Here is a 22572-nt window from a genome sequence, read left to right on the forward strand (position 1 = left end):
TAGCAGCATAGAGTTAAGCCTAACTAAGAAGTTGTCTCTTAAAACAAAATTTTCCTCAAACAATTGATAACTTTTATTTTGAAAGGTTAATATACAGGCTCATGTTCTCACTCAGGGTAAACTAGTATCTGCATAATTGTATCTACTTTTTAGGAGCAGCAAATTAAATAGCATGTCTCCAAAATAACAAAACCTGTTTCAAATAAAATGCTTTAATTTGTAGTGAAAATGTGTTGTGTAAAACCAGTGTGCTGAGAAGGTGTTTTAATATAAATTATACCAAGATGTAAATATCAAATAAAAGTACTCACTTCATTACTTAAAATTATGGCTTTAAACTTCATCCTGCTTTTCAATATTTTTACAAAATGGTAGTCTAGTGTGCACTTTTCCAGCCTGAGAAGTCAGTCAATTTGACTTCAGCTTAATTCTTAAGTTCTCCTGCTGATTCTACATGGGAGCACCTGTGAGCTGTTCCTGACATATGATACCAGTGAAGGCTTGGTTTGTTTATATAAAAATTTGTATATACCTATATATACATGCATGTTCATTTTTAATATGTCAGGCTTGTATTTGTGCTTTAATCTGTCCAAAACGTTCTACAAAACCAAAATTTGGTTTACATTAGAGCCGGCAATCTTCAGCAAAATATGTAGGCTTTGTGTTGTATGGCATATAAATTCTGGGGTCACTTAAATGGTGAGAATCATTTTTCAGATGCAGAAGACAGTTTCTGATCTCCAAAGATACAAAAACCATTGTACTGAACGCATATGAAAATTCATGTATGCATGTTTACTGGACTTTTAAGATGACATCTGTATTGAAGTAATTTTTCCTCAGATGCCTTTTTTATTAACCAGTTTATTCTAAAAAATACTTCTAGGTTGCAGCTTGTAGAGATACAGGGTATGATTGGTTTGAACAGCTTCTTCAAAATGTAAGTAATGAATTTTGAATGTATGGTACATCATTGTTAGAACTTTAACATTTCTTTACTAAAATGCATAGAAGGGGGACTACAAGAGCAATCCTTTACAGTAGACAAATTCAATTCATGCCCTTTAAACATCTGACCTTTTTTTTAAACTCCAGTGGTGCAATTTTCTTTGTCTCTGACATTAGTTTCTGTCTTTCAATATGATCTGTTTTAAAAACACTTCTTGGTTTCAGGACGGGTTTTGTTTGTTTGTTTTTAATTTCATAGTCTCTTCAGTAATGAGTGACATAACATGAAGTCCACAGCTAAGATACTTAATTCTGAAAAGAAGCATCTGGGGTAGTGTAGATTTTTTTTAAATGGTAGATAAGTGTATTTTCACATCCAATATATCTGTTACAGTTTGTAGGAGCAGTGAATCTTCAGAGTATAGGTTACTTCTACATTACATTTTACTCTGATTATTCTAAGAATTGAGCTTGCTTTGTTTATATCTTTTAACCTGTGTTATCATTCTCCTCTACATCTTGTATGCAGTGGTTAATTTTCAAGCAAAAAAAACCCCTTTTGATGTTACTTTAGCCTGGGGTGCCATGAGTAGCCAAGTAAACCAGAGCCTCTTAATGCCTGCACTGAAGACTAGCATATGGTCTCAGTCCTTCTTAGATATTAAAGCATCTTCATGGACTCAATTTCAGTACCTGAAGTCATATGGAAGAAGGCTAACTGATTAAAATGTTCATAAAACTGTGTTTCTTCTTCATCTGATATTTTTGCTTAGTGTCAAAAGCAACATTCCTTCTGAATTTGCTCTTTTTTTCCCCTAAGCATTTTAAAAGCCTTCTAGCTCCTATTAGTTACTGCTGACAAGAAGGACTACATTGTTTTCTGCATTATTTCATTAAGCATGAAGTTAGCTTTCATCCCAATGCAAAAATCAGTAGAACTTTTCTGTAGTCTTCTGGTTTTTTTATTGCAGTTAATTTTTCTTTACTTGTCTTGCATTTTGGTTTGATTTTTTTACTTCCCTTAATTTTTTCTTCACCATTTAACTTTTATAGAGAAGTTAAATAAATACTTTTGTAATGAGAAATCCTTATGTATCTGTAGTAATTGTTATGGAACCACCATGCACCCAACGTAAATGAATGCACCTTTAATACTAAATCATTGTCTGTTTCATCTGCTACAGCTGTTGAAATCAGAAGAGGATGCCTCATATAAACCTGTGAAGAAAGCCTGTACTCAACTTGTTGACAATTTGGTTGAGCACATTCTTAAATATGAGGAATCTTTATCAGGTAATATTATTTACAACCCAGTAGCTAAACTCCTTTGAATTTTATATGATACTGTAAAAGCGGTTATTCAAATTACTATTGTGAAAGGTTACTGTTGCAGAATTCCTGTTACAAAACTGATGTTAATGAATTACTGCTTTTAAGTTCAGTATGAACTTTTGAGCACTGTATAATAATTTCACTAGCTAACCACAATAACCGAATTACTTTTAAAATAACATGTTCAAACTTTTAGATCACTAAAACTAAAACAAACATGGCAGGTTTTATTCGCATTAGTATGTTCTGCAGTTGTAATAGGAATCATTGGCTGGGCCAGTGTTTTGTGTACAGTAAGTAGTTTAAAAACTAGTAATGTCTTTGAAACATCTTTGCATCTTTTTTCACATATTTTGTGATCATGTATGTCATGGTTTAAGCCTAGCGAGCCACTAGGCACCATGCATCTCCTTGCTCACTACCCCTCCTCCCAATGGGATGGGGAGGAGAATTGGAAAAAAAAAGTAAAACTCATGGGTTGAGGTAAGAGCGATTTAATAACTCAAGTAAAATAAAATGTAATACTAATACTACTACTAATAATAATGATGAAAAGGAATATAATAAAATAAAAAAATAAAACCCAGGAAAAGACAAGTGATACACAGCGCAGTTACTCACCACCCACTGACCAATGCCCAAGCAGCAATCTGCCCCTTCCAACCAACTCCCCCAGTTTATATAGTGAGCATGATGTTTTATGGTATGGAATATGTTAACAAATGTTAACACATTATGTTCTTATCTCTAATCTAGTAAGAATAATCTGTATTGATCTTGAAAGAGATGTAATGAAAGAGATACTCAAATGAAATTTAAGCCCTATGTTTTTCGTTGATCAAACATTACTTGTACTTAATATCCTTTTTGTATTTGTATTTTCTAATCTTTTGCAGATTCTGACAACAAAGGTGTGAATTCTGGTCGCTTGGTTGCTTGCATAACCACTTTGTTCTTATTCAGCAAAATCAGGCCCCAGCTAATGGTCAAACATGCCATGACCATGCAGCCATATCTGACCACTAAATGTAGTGTAAGTAGAGAAAATCAGTCTTATTTTCCCCAGATAATTAAGCATGGAAATGAATGGCTGTCTTGTATACTTGATGAAATTGAAGGTAGGGAAAGAAAAATTAGAATTATGGTTTTATTTCATGGGCATCATAGCTTCTGAAGATACTAGATCCTTTTGATGATCTCTGTAGCTTCTAAGATGCTGTTCCTCACTCTCTAACTGCACATTTTACAGCCAAATGAAACTGAAACCTGTGCTCCCTCTTTCCCTGGAGCACTAAGACCCAGTTTTTCACCTGTTATGAAATAATTTCTTAGAATTGTTTTGTTTTATAGTCACAGTCTTAGAAGTAGTTAATATTTAACATATGAATCTTAAGACTAAGGATATGGTTTCACAAGATAGAGTGATCTAACATATAGCAAATATATCAGAAGGAAAATGTCCTGTTGAATCCTCTTCTGTACTTCACCTCTCATTTCCCTAGCTCTAGTGTTTTTATATTCCCCTGTAAGACAGTTTAGCTCACAATGTAATGCGGAACCCCCAGCCTCCGGTAAAATGCCCCACCTTCTCTGAAACACTGTGGCACTTTCTGCCATTTTGATTAGCACAGTTGGCCCAGTGAAGGTTTTGATGAAGCCCTGATCTGGCAGAAGGAGCAAGGCAGGATCATGCAGCCATGGCTCAAGAAGGAGCTTGGGTGGGTGGCAGCAATCCATTACATTAGGTCAGCTGCTCAGGGCAGGCCTGAGAGTAATTGTTATCAGTTTGGATTGTAGATAGAGCCTAGCATTTTCCAGGTTCAGCCCTGGAGCATTCTCTAGGCACATTTAAAACAGAATTTTAGAGCTGCTTATGATCAAACAGTATAGGAAAGGGTTATCTGATTATTTACTTGCTGCAACCCATTTAGTGGGTTACGTCGGTTTTGTACTTGTACAGGTTGAGATGAATTGTAGAATTAACCATTGTCAGCTTGAATACGTTAAACAGCTTGATAGTAGCATTTGGGAATTATCCTATCCTGATTAGTCAGCTTGATTCGTCAAAAAAGTCAATTTCTAGCAGGATGTATCTTTAATAGGTAAATGTTTTCCATAGGTTCCTCACTTACAATACATATACAGTTGTCATAATGCAAACCAGTAATAATTTTAATTGTAATTTCTACATTTGTGGTCATTATTACCTATTTTGTTTAAGGCACCTTGAGTCATAGCACAACTTCATTTTTGTTGCTGACACCTGTTTCCAGGTGTTTTGTGTTCTCTAGTGTGCATGTGGCAGGAAGAGTTCCTATATTTATTGTGGGACTCCAAAAATTATCAGGACTAAAGTTTTCAGGTCTGTCACAGCCTTGATGAGAGGTGAAGTTGTACTCATACAGATTTTTTCCAGAAGTTCTGTAGAAAACATAACTAGCTTTCATAATAATACATAATTTAATAGCAGATGTAAGCTATATAAATACTCTTTTACATGTTTATCAGATATCTTACATGAGTTGGGAGTTTTGACTATCAGTGCATATTAATAATACTTAGCTTATAGGTAATACAGCCAGAATTTTAAATGCTATAAATACTGTTGTTTCAGACCCAGAATGATTTCATGGTGATCTGCAATGTTGCAAAAATCTTAGAGCTTGTAGTGCCGCTGATGGAGCACCCAAGTGAGACCTTTCTTGCCACTATTGAGGAAGACCTCATGAAACTCATCATCAAATATGGCATGACAGTAAGCTTTTAATTGCTACTATTCAGTTGATTCCTTTTTATGTTGTGAAGTAGATGGTTATGATTTAAAGAAAGTCTGTCTTCATTATAAAGATAACTTTTGAGTCATGAAAACCAGTGTACGTGGTTTGCTGGAGTTTGTATGTGTTGTTATATTTTAATGAGTTTGAGCAGGTTTTCAGAGCAGTCTAGGACATGGTCATTGCATCCGTTAGATCATTAGTTATAGTTCAGCATAGCGTTTTCCTACATAACTTCAGAAAAACCTCAATTTTAACTTCTAAATATATAATTCATTTGGTCTTTCTTGCTCCTAGGTTGTTCAGCATTGTGTGAGCTGTCTTGGGGCTGTTGTGAACAAGGTCACCCAGAACTATAAATTTGTGTGGTCCTGTTTTAATAGATACTATGGTAAGTAAAATCACAACATGTAATTGTCGCTTTTCAGTTTTGGCTATAAGTCTTATCTTAGGGATACACCATGATTAAACACTGTGATCAAAACTTTTATCTTACTGCAGGAGCACTTTCGAAATTAAAAAGTCAACACCAAGAAGACCCCAACAGTACAATACTTACTGCCAATAAACCAGCACTCCTTAGATCACTTTTCACTGTTGGAGCACTGTGTCGGCATTTTGATTTTGATCAAGAAGATTTTAAGGGCAACAGTAAGGTAAAATAACTTGTATTTACTCTCCATGTCTTGGATACATTGAATGCTCCACTTTAATTTGAAAGCACATTATTCCTAAGCCCTCAAAGCTATATATTTTTTCATAATACATACAATATGGCTTTTTGGTTTTTAAATAAGTGGTTTTGCAAAGGCCATGCAGTAAGATTATGTTTCTCCTTTCTGATATTTATGCTTTTTATAAGAGATTAAAACAATCTGTTTCATCTCCAAATAGCTATTATTTTTGTTTTAATTTGCTCAGGTTAACATTAAGGATAAAGTACTTGAACTGCTGATGTATTTTACAAAGCATTCAGATGAAGAAGTACAGACAAAAGCCATTATTGGCCTTGGTAAGAAATATTAATAGTTTTTATTATTCTGCTACAGTAAAAATCCGTGCGTATCGGTAGGAACTCATGTATTTGTATAGTGGCAAGGGAGTTTGTTTAAAATCAAAATTTACTGTGTTTTATTTGAGAACTGGCTATGGAAAAGTTGTGAAAGGGTTGCTAGTTGCATACTTCTGCAGCAGAGTGGATGCTTTTGACAGTGAATGCCTTTCGATGTGTGACCAAGTCTTAAAGTGCAGCAGATTTCCAAAGTAATTGAGATGTTGTTTTTTCTCCACGTGCAAGTATGTTGTAACTCCAAATCTTGTTTTTCAGTGCACAAGTTATGGTTAAAGAACAACTGGAAAAAGTGCTGGAAGAACTGAGCATTTTAAGTGTAGGAGCAGATATTCTGCAGGAGTCAAGGGAACTCTGGCAGTTTATACCAACTGGGGGTTGCTCTGAGATTTTACAAGGCATTGAGATGATGTCATAGTCCGGATATTACAGTTTGTTTTGGATTTTGGCTGTATTTAATTTTTTTAAATAGATTTTTTATCTGAAGGCATTAGTGTGGTATTTCAGTGACTTGCAGTACTACATGAACTGCCATTGAGTGGTTTGTACCATGTTCATCCTCTGCTTAAGGACAAAAACTGTACATGTGAGAGAATCTTGTCTGGGGAGATAGGCCTTGGTTTCTGGAAGAGTTCAGTTTATGGTTATGGCTTAGTTGAAAGAAAGTTGTCTCCGAGGCCTGTGAACTTGCATTGTATAATTTAACTGTGGACAAGAATTTGCCTCTCTGTATTGCTGTTTAGGTGGCTTTTTAGATATCCTGCTTCAATTCAGGCTAGGAAGGGCTCCGAGGATAAAAACCAAGACTGAATCTTGATTTCATACTCTGTGAGAAACCATTTCAGACAGCTGAGCGGGATTAATGGCTTTGGAGTTGCCTCTGCTGCAGGAGCAATGCTATGGTTTTCTGGACTAGTTGGAGTTTTTCTAGGTATTACATCAAGGTGCACAATACTTACTGTAGTCCAGTCCAGTTTAATTGTCATCTACAGAATATTGCACGTGGGATAGGGGCCGTTTCCTACCCATAGACATGGTTGTTTTGCTCATGGATATGGAGAATGTTGGATTCACCAAAAATGTTTCTAAATTATAGACTGAACTGTGGTCAGTTACAGGGAAAGGAGGAAAATGGGGGTGGCTGTCAGTAGTCAAGATATTTTTTTTTCCTCTGTTTGTAAGCATATCAGTCTTTATTTTAACTAAACCTCAAACAACTGTTTTCAGTGATACATTGATCTCGTCTAAGTACTGGTTCCATTTTGAGGGTAGCTGTTAGATATAAGGAGATGTGGTAGACAGTGCAAAGTTCCACCTTACAGGCTGGTAATTGAGCAAAGTTGTCAAAGGCGTTCAGTGTTTGCGTGCAGCAGTAAGTTGAAAAGGACTAGCAAGCTAATTCAACTTTTCACATGATGCCTGCACTGTGTATAAGAGTGTGTACTTTCCTATCAGCAATTGTTAGTGTGCCATTTCAGTAAGGACACTCAACGGTTTTAGCCTTTGCTTTGGCGTATGTCACTGCTGTTGAGGGATTAAGGTTAACCGTAACCTTAATGATTATGGTTATGCTTCTCTTCAAGATGTGTACTTGCAAGGCAGGTTGAGGATATAAATTTTTTAGTAAATTTAGCTAAACCTGTAAGTATCTAACAGGTACTACCTTATTCAGCCAAGTTCAGTGCTTACTCTTAACACTCTTAAGAGAGTGAAAACAAAGGTATGAACAGAAAAGTGGTGTGAGGGCAGCCCCAAGATGTGAAGCCAGTCCTTAAAAAAACACAGCAGGTGCCTTTTTTCATCTCATATGACAAATTCTTATGCCAAGTAAGATATCTTCCGCACTTGCAGGGGATGGAAAAATAAGAATTTCCCTGAGAATACTGGTGTTTTAGACTCCTTTAAGTGAATGAAGGAAAAAAAGTGTTAATGGGTTGTTACACATACATGCATGTGCTTTTCACTTTTAAAATTAACCTTAAGAAAGGGGTTGGACTTGCTCAGAGGTGGTCAAGTTATAAACATCAATATACACCTGTATAGAGTGGACAGTAATACCATATACTCCAAAGACCATCATCATTCCTTTTTCTTTTTCTCCTCTTTCCTCTCCACCTCACCTGCTTCTCTCTGCTTCTTGTTTTGAGACTGAAATTAGATCTTAAACACACTGAGGTCTTGCCCTTGACTTAAAAAGACTTTACCTACACTGTCTTTTCTGTGGGTATGGAGGAATTTTTAGAAACTTAGTTCAGTCTTCCCTTTGTTACAGCTATTCTTACACATTGCTTTCGCATAATTTTATCCCATCCCCCCCCCCCCCGCCATTTATCTTCATAAGTTTTCTGTGTATTCATTCAGAATCTTAGTTTCCTGTGGTCATAGAAAGTACATTTAATGTCTGCTTTTCTTGAATAGCCTAAAAAAAAATCAAGAAGTTAAACGTAATTTAAATTGGGATGTTATGTTCCCATTACTGTTTTCTTATGATACTCTGTAAAAGTTTGTCAGCAGCACTTCTAAATCTACATATGTGATCTAAAATGGTATATACTGTCACTAATTTAGAAAAGTTTTTATGAAGTATAGACTAAGAACAACCAGTTCCTTGACAAGGGTAAGGATGCAGCTAAAAACAGTTCTACAGTGTGTATCTTACAACAGATGTAGTCTTGGGAATGCTTCAGAGAGTTTTCAAGAGAAGACCTTAATAGGTATATGAATAATGACAGCTAGAGGTATAAATTTTACTATGTTCACTGTTGGTTTTTTTTCTTTTAAGATTTTATTTCAAATACTTGTGATACTTATCAATTTTTCCTCATTTGCTCTGCCTCCATATGAATAACTCTTCACAGTTTCAGCAGAATGTTTTTCTCCATATGTATTAGAAAAACAACAGGTAATTTTTAGTAATGTTCCTCCCTTGTTTTTGTGAGAGTTCCTAGTCATGCAGATGCAGGCCACTACACTGGACGTGCTTCCAGACCTGTATAACTCTTCTTAGTGCAGCTGCCCTGTGTCAACACCCCATCTTTATCCAGCAGAGTCATGGCTAATAGAACTGTCATGGCTAACAGAACTCCTTATAAGCTATGGATGGTGTCCATATAGAAAAGCAGTACTGTCTGGACTAGAAAAAGCTATGCTGTTGGGAGGAGATAAATTTCATACCTCTATTTTGAAGAGATTTAAAAAGCAGAAATACAATTTCTAGATTATAACAACATGGAATATTTCCTCTTTTTTTCCACTCTTAGGATTTGCATTTATACAACACCCAAGTTTAATGTTTGAACAGGAAGTGAAGACTCTCTACAACAGCATTCTTTCAGATAAGAACTGTTCAGTAAACTTAAAAATCCAGGTGTTAAAAAACCTCCAGACCTACTTGCAGGAGGAGGATACACGTATGCAGCAGGCAGACAGAGACTGTAAGTGTTGAGTTCTTCTGTGCTAATGAGGCATGCAAACCCTAACTTTCTTGCATACAATTACTATATACATGAACTGAGTCACTTAAGATTGTTATCAGATCATTAATATTGTACCCAAAGTATCTTAGAATAATTTTCAAAAATTCATTATGTGCATAGGTATATATACATAATAGGCATATTATTTACTTTCAAGATGTATGAATCCTGGAAGTGATCCAGAATGCATAATTGCTGTAGTGATGGTAGAAACACTTTTTATCAAAATCTTGTCTAAGGTTAATTTGCAGATAGAAAACAATACAATATAAGAAATTTTTAAAATAAAAAAACCTTTATTAAGGAACAAGACTTTAATTAAAGTCATATCTCTTTAGTTTTTTGATGTATATTTACCATCAGACTGTTCTACATTTCATGAGGTCATAAACCCATTTTAAGACAGCTGAAATGTGTATGTATTGTGAAGCTTAAAAGATAGCATGCATCAAGTAACAGCAAAGTAAATGATTATACTGTGGTGAGTGTGCTATTGCTTTTGTCCTTTTTACAGGGAAAAAAGTAGCAAAACAGGAAGACCTGAAAGAAATGGGTGATATTTCCTCAGGGATGAGTAGTTCCATCATGCAGCTATATCTCAAACAGGTCCTCGAGGCTTTCTTTCATACACAGTCCAGTGTACGCCACTTTGCTCTAAATGTCATTGCACTGACGTTAAACCAAGGTCTCATCCATCCTGTTCAGGTATAGTAGGCTTTTATGATGGGAGTTTTTGTTATTCAGGTTTTCAGAGGTTTTCACACTTGCTACGTAAATTTTGAGTTTTTCTCTTTCAGCTGTATTACAGAAATTTCTTATTGCAGCAAGGGACCTTTACAGAAAGCATATTTTGAAATCTGTTTTATGTTGTTTAGTCAGTGAGATTCCAAATGCTGTATTTTCTGTCTTTGGATCAAGATGTAAAAGCCTAGCCAGGGCCTGAAGAGCACATACAAATGTACATTGGAGCATATTTCTGTTATAAATTTCAGGTGTATGCCAAGTTGTTTTCTTCATTTGATTCTTTATCCTGGAAAATGTGTCAGCTTGCCTCCACCTCAATACCCATGTCCTCCAAACACTATAGAATTCCACAGTCAATGTCAGAACTTGTCATCTTCTCCATTGTTCTTTGCTTACATAATGTTTTCATAATTATTTTTTGTACTGCAGCCATTGTGCATTTTCAGTCATAGGTGGTGGTTGGGTTTTTTTCAAATGGCATTTTTTGTAGTGTAAATTGACTTTAGCGTTTGAGAGAAGGGAAATACTACCTAAAACCTCACACAACTTCTGTCATTTATAATGCTGGTCTTTCCAGTATTTTGTACTATTTTCTTGCAAAAAGTAGTCAGCTAGTAAGTTGCAGAGAGCTTCCTATTCTAGCTTCTGCAGTAGTCAGAATATAACAAGAACAATAGTGTAGTAGAAAAACAAAGTCTGAGAAACAAAGAGGTACGATCTGAATAATCATTTTGTTTGTTTTTCAAGTGTGTGCCATACTTAATTGCTATGGGCACAGATCCAGAGCCCTCTATGCGAAATAAAGCTGACCAGCAGTTGGTGGAAATAGACAAAAAATATGCTGGGTTCATTCACGTAAGTAATTCTAATTTAATATTTTCAAAATACTGTTCTGTTGTCTAGTGTTTTAATACCTGAATATGCCTCAGCTGCAGAAAAAGAATATAAAGGAACAAATAAACAACAACTGTAAGCAGTTGTAGAGGTGTTCTCTACCCTTTCCCCTGTTCGGAGATTTTTGTTCTCAGAAATCAAAAGGGTATAATAGTTTGAAGTGTCTCTTCCAGTCAAAAACTTCCTTTAATTTATAATTCCCAGTAATATTTTCCTCACTGAATAGTACTTAGGAGCGTTTATTTGTTAAGAGGTAAGGACAGCTGTTTCATAATGATTTTCCTGTATCAGTGGACTAGGGAAGAGAACACCTTGTAAAAGTAAAGTCCTTAGTGTATATGTGTTAGAACATTAAGGCATCAAGGCTTTATAAATTGTAATCTAAACAAGAGGAGCATAGGAAGCTGTTTAGATCTGAGGGATCTTGCTGAAGGGAAAAATCTTAGGGCTATGTGAGGACTTGAGTTGTGGTATAGTGCCAATAATTCTGCTTGTGATCTGGAATTGAGCTGCAGCACCTTCTCCTTATTTCAGAAGGCCCCAGTCTAGGTTCAGTGTGTTTGCTACATTGTGGGACTTCTCATATCTGCTTGTATTCCACTGCAATTGAAGCTTTGCACTGTTGATGGCATTCAGACAAATACCTAATCCAGTAGGTGAACGCTAGCAGATGAAATTTGCTATGTAGACAGCTGGGTTTTAAGACAGTGTATGGATGAAGAGGCAACTTTGCTGAACAGCAGCAGAGGTGGTATGAGGAGGGTTGGGTATGCAGCCTGAATAGAGATTCAGTGTGTTCTGAAACTAGAGCAGGAGCCTTGAAGTAAGTAAAATCAGCTGGAAATTACGGAACATATGCAAAAAGCCCCTCATTTTCTGTTTGTTAGTCTTGTTGTATTAATATGGACTCAGTTTCACTACAAATGACATCCAGCATACACATTTGGTAAAATAATCTGTTCACGTATGAAAGCATTTCAGTATTCGTGAAAATTGTTTAAACTGGAAAACCTGGCTGTAGTGGGTAGACTGATTAGCTGTATGTTTCTAACAGAATTTACAGTGAAGGCAGTTCACAAGACATTCTGATCTCTGCCACAAGTTCTGTTTTAATGCATTTGCCAGCTCAAAAGTTAGTATTGCCTCAGTGCGTGTTTTAAAGTTAAACTTCAGATGAGCATTCACTTAAAAGGACTAAGTTTTACTGCTTTGAAAGCAATGGTTTAAATAAAAATAAATACCTTTCCATTTCAGATGAAAGCAGTGGCTGGTATGAAGATGTCTTACCAGGTACAACAGGCAATTAATACCTGCCCAAAAGATCCCGTGCGAGGTTTTAGACACGATGAATCATCCAGTGCATTGTGCTCACACTTATACTCCATGATCCGAGGGAACCGTCAACACAGACGAGCGTTTCTAATTTCTTTACTCAACCTCTTTGATGATACTGCAGTAAGTATCACATTTTCTTCACTTAAAAAGAAATAAAATACAACATCACAAGCTTAAATTCTCCTTTTACAATGTATTTTTATGACATAATTATTGATAACTTTATTTTTCTTCTGTACTTTGTTCTGCTTTGTATTTATCTATATAATATTACCTATATAATAGAATGCATTTGTTACTTTTGGATCATTCTGTACCTTTCTATACTCAGTTTGGACTAATCAGAAATAATGTATCTTCAGGTATGACTAAATTTTGCATATATACATGTTGTTTAGAGTGGGTTTGGGAAAGTACCTAGAATAAAATTTGTGATCATGTTCTTGCTCTAGACAGTTAGGAAGACAGGATGAGTGTATAAATCTAAGATATTTGTATGTGTATTTATGTGTACCTTTTTTTTAACTTCCAGAAAACAGAGGTGAATATGCTCTTGTACATAGCAGACAATCTAGCCTGTTTTCCTTATCAAACACAGGAAGAGCCACTGTTTATAATGCATCATATAGACATTACACTATCAGTTTCTGGTAGCAACCTACTACAGTCATTTAAAGAGGTATGTGCATTTATATTTATTATGGTGGCAACATAAGCTTCTCTATAATTTGGTCAATTTTTCAGTGAATGCAGTACCATTATTATGATATGGACCAGTAACATTACTTTGTAACCAGTAGTTAAAAACAAGCAAGCCTTTCTGTTCTGGTCTACATCTGGTAGACACTAGTTAAAAACATTCCTTACACTGCTGCTTACATTATTAAAAAGGAATGATGAATTTTGAGATCTTAACATCAAATCTATATCATTCCCTGATATGTTTGAGTAATAATTAATTGGAAGCACATGAACCCAGAATCATCATGAAATACTGGTTTACTGTGGTTGTTCATATAATTTTAATAATAAAATCCAATTGGCTGTTTTTTTGTTGTCAAGTAGTTGATCACAGTTTCATGTGTGTCACTTGACACACTCTAAATACAATGTAGCATATAAAAATCTGAATCATGGTATAGTATCTGTTGTTATGGCAATGCACAACCCTATAAGAAAAATGCTGCTTCTTAAAGACTTCACTGTCTTCATTTCCTGGACAGTTTTAACAGTAGAAGGTACAAAGAGTCAGAAAGCAAACCTGTTTCTAGAATGTCCAATCTGACTAGTAAGTGCAAGTCAGAGATCATGCCTGGAAAGTACACTGCTTTGAATTCTCATCCTACCAAAGTTGATTTTTAATCAGCTCAAAAGAGACAGTGCTTTCTTGAGATTGGGGACCAGTGTGTAGCACTCAGCACAGAAAGGATGAGATCCTGCTTAGGACATCTTAAGTTTTGTGTTATGAAACATCATACTCTGTGCAGTAATAAAGCACATGTGAAATTCTGTAGCTCTACAAGTAGTAGAACTGATGATTATTAATACTGTGTATGATCATTTGAGGGTTTCTCTGGGCAGCAGTGTAATTCATGTAATAGAATTTTCAGAGACAAGGATTAAAACCAGCTTGGACTAGTCTGTACCAAAGTACATATGGAAACCTATGTGACACACAGAAATATCCAGGTGAAAGAAAAATGGAATTTTCTTCCTGATTTATTGTATTTGGCCTTCTGCATTTTCTGCATTTTCCTGTCACTGCTAATGAACTTGAGCAGTCTTTTAAGAGTAACATGTCAATGGAGTACTTGTTGCTTCAGTTCCTTCTGTAGCCACCTTGCAAAAAATGTGGCCTTTGGGTCAATTTTTCAGCATCTTTTCATCACAAATAATTTTAATTTTGAATATCAAGTTATAAATTAATAAAATTGTTCAGGGAATTCTTGCTAATTTAAGCCAGTAATGATTTTGGAAAGATTTTTTTAGAAATGTACTTGCTGCTACTTACTCTAATTTTGGAATGTGTGTTAACTTCTCTGTCTTGCAGTCTATGGTGAAAGACAAAAAAAAGGAAAGAAAACCTTCATCAGATGAGGAGACTGAGAGTGACAGTAACAGTGGTAGTGAGAGCGAAAGTGAGGAGGAAGCTTCTAAGCCTCGGAGGTTACGGAAACGAGTAGACTCTGATTCAGATTCCGATGAAGAAAATGATATAAATGCTGTGATGAAATGTTTACCAGAAAATTCAGCTCCTTTAATTGAATTTGCAAATGTCTCCCAAGGCATATTATTACTTTTGATGCTGAAACAGCATTTAAAGAACCTCTGTGGATTCTCTGATAGGTAAGGATATTTAGATAATAGGCCATCTTGTTATCTAACAAGTTCTTTGTAAGGATTAAGTTTGAAAGGTTTTTTTAAAAGTTGATTGTAACTAATTGTTTAAGCAATAGATTTGTGTAAGAGAAAAAACATAAATGTGGCAAGTTGAATGTAATGAAACTTTGGCTTAGAAAAAGCAGTGATTTTGTTTCTTACCAGGATGTCTATTGTATATGGAATGATTAAAATATAACTACTTATATTGAAGATTTTAAAAGCTTTTCCGTGAAATTACTTTGGACTTTCCTTAAAAGCTCTTCCTTTTTTTTTCTTTAAACAGTAAAATTCAGAAATATTCTCCATCTGAATCTGCAAAAGTTTATGATAAAGCGATAAACAGGAAGACAGGAGTGCATTTCCATCCAAAACAAACTCTGGATTTTCTGCGGAGTGATATGGCTAATTCCAAGATCACTGAAGAAGTGAAGAGGAGTATAGTAAAACAGTACTTAGATGTAAGTAAAGTTGCTTTGCAGAAAATCTGAAATCCTTTCAAACTAGGTAAAACAGTATAAACTTGAAAGTAGATGCTGGTATATTGGATAAACATTTCAAAATGTTAAGTTCCTGGTAATCTTACGTGCTATACTGATAACTCACCACTTCCTTTCGGGATGTTTAGCAGGACTATCTTTCAAAGACTTCTAATAAGTTTAAACACAGTGAAAATTAATTTCAACTAAAGGATATTCATCGTTATGGAGTATTTTCTAATTTCTGGTATCCATCTTGTATACCTCTCCCATAATTTGTTCACTTTATCCCTGTTTCCATCATAGGAACAGAGACTAGATCTAGTGTATTTACTCTCCCCCACTCCCCCACCCCCATCCTTAAACATCAGTTAGAGAAAACTTGCAAATTTGGAAACACAGGAAGAAAGCTTTTACATATCTAGTAAAAAAAAGAGAGGAAAGTAAAATGTTTGTAAAACAAAACAAAAGCTATTCAAGTTTGAAGTTGTCTGCCATTTGTTTCACCCTGGTTTTTCACCTTGCCATTTGTTTTTTATTTAATATAAATGTCTATTTTTAAGTTACAATGTAGACTAATCTGGTTTTTTTAATAGTTCAAACTCCTTATGGAACATTTGGATCCTGATGAAGAGGAAGAAGATGGAGAGGTGTCAGCTAGCACAAATGCTCGGAACAAAGCAATTACCTCGCTGCTTGGAGGAGGCAGCCCTAAAAACAATGCAGCTGAGACAGAGGACGATGAAAGTGATGGGGAGGATAGAGGAGGAGGCACTTCAGGGGTGAGGCGGAGGAGGAGTCAACGTATTTCGCAGCGTATTACGTAAAATGATTTTTATGTGCTTATAAATGTCAGTCTATTATATTAAATGTACACCAAGTAATGTAATCCACATGAAAGAAAGCATTTTGTAGATAGAGATTCTCTACTTAACCGTTTATACAACTTTTGTAGAAAGTTTAACAGAAAAGACAATAAAAAAAAAAACAAACTAGAAAATGAGATTTATCCCGTATAAAAAGTTATTAATTTTCCTTTGGAATGTACTGTGTGTTATCCTTTTTATTGTTGCCAAGTTTTTATGTAGCTTTATGATTCATGTGTATATATAATTTTATATATCAATAAGAGATAAAGACACGGGTACAAATTAAGAGTATGTGGTTTTACAAGGATATGTTAACCCCTTGGCGCTGGCGGTCGCGGTGCGTCTCATTGCCGGCAATGGAATGTGTGCCGGGAAATCCCAACTCCCGGCGTCAAGGGATTAAAAGCAATAAAAGCAATAATTTCACTAAAGTTCTTTTGTGTAACACTTGGTCTTTTTTCCCCCCAATGTTTTAGTCATTGAGAAGGTCAAAACGAAATTCAGACTCTACGGAGTTGGCAGCACAGATGAATGAAAGTGTTGATGTCATGGATGTCATCGCTATTTGCTGTCCAAAGTACAAAGACCGACCACAAATTGCAAGAGTAGTACAGAAAACCAGCAATGGCTTCAGTGTTCAGTGGATGGCAGGCTCCTACAGTGGCTCCTGGACTGAGGCTAAGCGCCGTGATGGCCGCAAACTGGTGCCTTGGGTAGACACTATTAAAGAGTCAGACATTATTTACAAAAAAATTGCTCTAACGAGTGCTAATAAGCTGACTAATAAAGTTGTGCAGACTTTACGATCGCTGTATGCCGCCAAGGATGGAACTTCCAGCTAATGAATTTGTACATGCAGCCAAATTTACAGGAATTGAAATAACAGAAAAACTTGAAATATCAACTTTCTGGCAAAAAAAATCAGTTAAATGAAGAGTAAGAATGGAACCTGGGACGCGGGAAAAAAGAAGGAAATGTTTGGTAAACATTTTTGTGGGAGCTTCCTTCGCTGTTGTGCAGCAGAAACTTCTCAGTTCATTTTTACTCCCACTGTATTATAGTTTAACAAAAAAATTGTTTATATCTTGAAAAAAAAACTTTCTGTTTAAAAAAAATAAACAAGTGAATGTTGGAAATTAGTCTGTTAATGTTCTTAATAAAGTGTTCTTGGAGTTTAACCTAGCAGCGGATGGCTTTCTTTAGCTTAGCCCAGTTTCCAGGGAAGCATTGTTTTTCCAGGCTGTAAAATGGCAGAATCTCCTGGATATATAATTTATTCTGTTGAAGAAAAAAAAAAAAAGAAAAAAGGAAAAAAAAAGCATGCAGTATCTATGACCTATCTGCAGGAGGAGTTTTTGTAAATGTAGATTTTGATGTATTAGGTCACCCTGAAATAATACAAGAAAAGGGATCCCCAGCAAATCTGGTGGAACGAATACTGCAATAAATTTTTTTACTTCTCTTTGTTACTTGTCTGTTTCCATTTGAATTTCTTATTGTAAAGATCTGTTTAAATCCATTTATATTATTTTGCAGTCTTTTATGTAAAATTTACTATATCAGTGGTTTTCAAAACAAGACATAAAATATTGTTTATACAGTTTGTATAGGCTGACTTCTGAATAATTGGTATCTTTTTATTTTTATCCCTTAAAGGGTGTAAACACAAGTTAACTCCAGGGTTTTATTGTATCCTGCAATATTTAGTATTAACTATATGATTTAGCACTGTGCCAAACACATTTTCAAGAGTACATTTTGATATAAAAAGAAACTATAGTTTATTCCTTGTATGCTTCAATTTCTTTCTAATGGTGTCCAAATGGTAATTTATGATAGTTTAAATTTGGGGAAAGCTGAATGACTACTCTGCTTGGGCTAACTGGCCATGTATGCATTTCTCTGGGTTAATATAGAGAGGTTTGTGTCAAGAGGAGATAGCTACCAGTATCTGAGGAGTGAATGGGTATGAGTCTGGGTAATTATGCTACATTCCTTCACAAATGAATTTTTTAAAAAATGTTTGTATATTAGACTATTTTTTTTACTAATTGAAAGATGTTTTCACATTTTGTAGATTGAAAAAATGCTATTGAAAGCTTTCAGAAGCATTTGCTTCAACTGCATTGCCACAGCCTTTCATAAGCAGTTTGCCTTCCTAGAGAGTAAAAAACCAGTGTATTTGCAAACAGAAAAAATCTAAAACAGCTAAATTTTTTAGGGGACTATGAAACTCTGCTGTGTTTTCAAATGTATTTATCTAAAACAGGTGTTCTTAATAAGTAAATCTTTCTATTATGTTTCTTTTCTTTTACAAATTTAATTTATGGTAGGAGGCTGTTTTTATGAAACTAGATTGCAGAATTCTAAGACGTTATTCAATTTGTGAGGAATAGTAACAGCATTCCAAAATATTCTCATGTACAAAAAAAACATTAAACTGAAATTATTAATAACTCCTCAGAATCTAGTTAGTAATTGTTCCTATGGGAAATGCCTTTTTGCTGTTTCACCACTGGAATTCTTCTGAACAGAAGTATTTTACCACCTTTTTGTTTTCACTGTTAATGGTGTTTTCTTCACTGTACAAAAAGCCACCTCTCGGGCTAAGATAGGTATTGTTAAAGTAGGGAGAAGTAGAAAAAGCAGAAGTCACTCTGCAGCTCTGGAAGCAGGACATTTTTGTAGCAAACAAAGGAATACTGTATTTCTCAGGGTCAGGAGCAGATTTTATAGCAGGAAGTTCATATTTTGTGAACAGAGGTGTTGTGTGATGTGCCACATGTTACTACTAGAAAGAGTTGAAAATACTTCACAAGAAAATTCCTGAATGATAAAAACAGGAATTTCATACAGTTGCAGTTTAAAATGAAGTTGTCTGTTAGCTATTTCTGATGCTATTTATATTAAAGTATCTTATTTTTAATAGGTAGTACAAGTATTTCCTTGTACGTAAACAAATTGCTTGCTGGTCATATGGCTTTCCCAATAGCAAAGAAGGGTTTTTATTTCAATTTCTTTGGTATTTATTGGAATAAAATTATCAGAAAGAAATTACAATTAAACAATAGAAGCCTGAAGTCTAATGTTGCCTTAGTTGAGAGTATTTGGACCGTTACTATATTGTATGATATGCCAAAGGGCATGCAAGCTCCTTGATGGGATCTGTGGGCTATAATACACACTTACAAAATTAATTACAGATTATTGAATAAATTGAATAAGATTCTTACTAATTAAAAGTTGAATTTTCCCCTTCTGTACCACCCAGAGTAATACCTGGTTTTGTTTTGCCTATCACAAACATTCAGATTGCTTGCATTCAGAAAAATGTAGTAGCATCCATCTGGGGGAACGCATTCCTGTAGAGCTGTGTGTGACGTGGGCTGATGGTTTTCAGCGGTGTGAAGTAGGAAGCCCAAGGGTGCAGCTGTAATCGGTGCAGTGCTCAGCCTCTGAGTCACAGTCATAGTTTCACCAACGTGAACCACACTATTGGCAACGGCACATACCAAGATAAGGATTTTTCTACATTTAAAAAAAAAACAAAAAAAAACAAAAAACAAAAGTTTGGTTTTGTTTTAAGTGCTGCAGTGCAGTAATTGCTACAGTGACAGAATTTTACTCCTTTGGGTTGACATAGCTTTGTAGTATTTTTTCACTGTATGGCTATAGATTTACATACATAACTATAACTATTATTGATTTTTTTTATTCTTCCTGCTTTTTCCCTTTGAGTACAGGTTCTGTACGTGGAAATTTGTTGCGGTAGCTTACCCAACAAAGGGATATTGTCAAGCTTTTAGAATTAACACTAGCCATATTGTACTTTCTAAGAGAACACAGACACTTCCACAATCTAAATAAATAAGAATGAAATCATTATTTTTAATTTTCCACTTCAGTACTGTAAAATTGCAGAATAATTCTTGAGTATTTTCATTATCTGCAGCTATAAAAATATCACAGTAATTTTTGACAAAACTTTAATTATAAATAAGTATTTTTTTAAATGATTCAGTAATGCCCTTTTGTATTTTTTTGAGGTTCCTTATTGCTTATATTAACAACTCTAACATGTATAAAGGTAGGCATGGGCAATATTCAGCATAAGTATTTTAGTGACGCGTGGCCATTAAAAAAGCTATTTAAAATTTTAAAATTTGAGTCAAACTTTAGCCTTTGTTTTGCTGTTGTGGTGTCACTAGTGAGAATATTGTTTCCGTGCAATAATTAGGTTGTGCTAAACAGTAGCTCTAACATGAAATACCTTGTAGCACTGAAATAGTCCTTAAATGTGTTTGTGGCTCATGACAAAACAAGTTTGTAATCAAATCTGACTCATCTGGTGCTAGTTAAACAGCAGGATGTTCTGCCGAAATGCAGGTGTTAATAATGTTCCAGGGTAATGAACGGACCAGTTCCACTGGCCCTTAGTGTAACTTACTGTTTTCACTCCGAGCCCCAGCCAGATACTAATGGAGCTGAATTCAAACGAACACCTAAGGCTTTTGTTACGTGCCCCGCAGTCCAGAGTCTCGTGCCCTAGACATAGCGAGAGCCTGAGGCACAAGTCCTACATCCTAGTTTGCTTCCACTCACCAAAGAGCCACAGCATAATCATACAAGCGTTTCCATATCCCTCCGAGAATTTGTCATCTTATCATTAAAAGTACTGAGTTGTAATGGGTGAGTTCTTAATGTAAGTAGTGAGTTTTCAGATTTCATGGTTCCTTGACTAAATATTAAAGTGTTATTGTTATATACAAATAAATTCATAGTATTTTCATATCTCATTTATTTAAAATAAATGTTTTAACAGCTCAGTTTGGACCCTTCCAAAATGAAACTTGCAAGTTTTTAATCATAGAATGCGTATACACTTTGTCGATCCCTTTCTCATTGTGCTTACAACACTCAAATTTTGCCTGGGGCATGTGTAAGGCATCCAGGGAATCCATTTTTTGATTACTCTGAGAGAATTCTTGCCAGTCTATGTTCTACCCATCAGACATAACTGCATCGTTTCTAGCTTTTACATGATTCAGATGCAGTTTCCCACCTAATTTTGGAGTTCCCTGTACTAGAAAGGAGTAGTTTTCATTGTCATGCATGCAACTGCATACACTGCTTGCAGCTACCAGAGCTGTTAAGTGTCTCCTCCAAATATCCTCCTCAAAAAAATCCTTAGCCTGAGGGGTGGTTCTGGGCGAGCCAAGGGGTGGGAGGGGGTGTTTACCCTGTGTGGGACAGGACAGCGTGGGACAGCGCTAGCGCAGGCAACCGAACACGGGCGTGCTGGTCATTCAAGCGTGTGGCGTGCATTTTAGTGGTCATCTGTCCGGGCAAGGGAGTCTGTGACACGACATTGGCAAAAGTGGATCACCAAGTAACTGACTGTCCCAGTTACAGTTGGTGACACAGGGTGGCAAGTATTTCTCCTTGCTTCAGTGACTAAAGAAATCTGTTGTGACTTCAAAAGAGCTTTCCTCCATCACTGTACTTAGTGCAGCCATGTTGATAGGCTCGTATTTCTGTTTTGAAAACAAGTATCCTGCTTCCTAAAAGCTAGAATGACGATTTAGCTGATTTCCACCCCCAAATCCCCAGGGGACTGACTATTAAACAGGATTACTACTTCTGTAATGTAGCCTCAGCCTTTTGGAAGCTGTAGTTACAAGCACTGAACCATGCTGTGTGGGGCACCGCTTCAACTGCTGGCTTGGGCTGTAAACCTCACTTACCCAACACCATTTTTTGTCAATCGGCTCATTTTCAATGCACTTTCTCCTTTCCCTTCTCCCCAAATAGCTTCTGAATTTGTTTTATCTATCCCTTATTTGCAATTCTCTTCCCAACCATAGAGGGCTACAAAATTTATTGGAAACAGCACAAGTCTGTACTACAGTTGATTTATTTTTGAGAAACCATACAGGGGATCATCTGCTTCTCATTTTGACTTTACAAGCACAGACTGAAAACTTTACCCTTTCTTTGGGCAAAAGCCTTCGATCTGTCTCTTATTTTACGTGCTTAGTTCTCTTAGGGTTTATGCTTGTACAGAAATAATACAGAACCTGAACTGCCCTTCAATTCCCATAAGCCAGAAATACATACGTAGAGGAGAAATTCAGTGGGTTTGTGCTTCCTGCTTAGACTAAATGCGCTCTGTGGGCACAGGCAAACAAAGTGTAATGGTTGAGAAAATCCATTCATTTCAGAATCATGAGAGCTTTTTTGATTCTGAACAGTCCCATTTGGAGACAGATT

General features: G+C 35.7%; 1 protein-coding gene across 5 annotated transcripts in view; it reads left to right on the forward strand.

Moving 5' to 3' along the window:
• Positions 1–19388, forward strand: part of NIPBL (NIPBL cohesin loading factor) — a 171993-nt gene extending 152605 nt beyond the window's left edge. For 4 of the 5 annotated variants that reach the window (XM_069776865.1, XM_069776870.1, XM_069776868.1 and 1 more), the window contains 16 exons: positions 890–943; positions 2136–2244; positions 3180–3316; positions 4898–5038; positions 5355–5448; positions 5559–5713; positions 5979–6069; positions 9387–9560; positions 10117–10307; positions 11094–11201; positions 12495–12695; positions 13108–13254; positions 14626–14921; positions 15241–15415; positions 16030–16215; positions 16779–19388. In XM_069776865.1, coding sequence (XP_069632966.1) covers positions 890–943; positions 2136–2244; positions 3180–3316; positions 4898–5038; positions 5355–5448; positions 5559–5713; positions 5979–6069; positions 9387–9560; positions 10117–10307; positions 11094–11201; positions 12495–12695; positions 13108–13254; positions 14626–14921; positions 15241–15415; positions 16030–16215; positions 16779–17144 — 2625 coding nt within the window. In that variant the 3' untranslated portion in view covers positions 17145–19388. Of the gene's footprint in view, positions 1–889; positions 944–2135; positions 2245–3179; positions 3317–4897; positions 5039–5354; positions 5449–5558; positions 5714–5978; positions 6070–9386; positions 9561–10116; positions 10308–11093; positions 11202–12494; positions 12696–13107; positions 13255–14625; positions 14922–15240; positions 15416–16029; positions 16257–16778 lie in introns of all 5 variants that reach the window. The other variant, XM_069776867.1, reaches the window with a different exon arrangement.
• The last annotated feature ends 3184 nt before the right edge of the window (positions 19389–22572 follow it).

Source organism: Haliaeetus albicilla, chromosome Z (genome assembly GCF_947461875.1).
Source record: "Haliaeetus albicilla chromosome Z, bHalAlb1.1, whole genome shotgun sequence".
Taxonomy (NCBI): Eukaryota; Metazoa; Chordata; class Aves; order Accipitriformes; family Accipitridae; genus Haliaeetus; species Haliaeetus albicilla.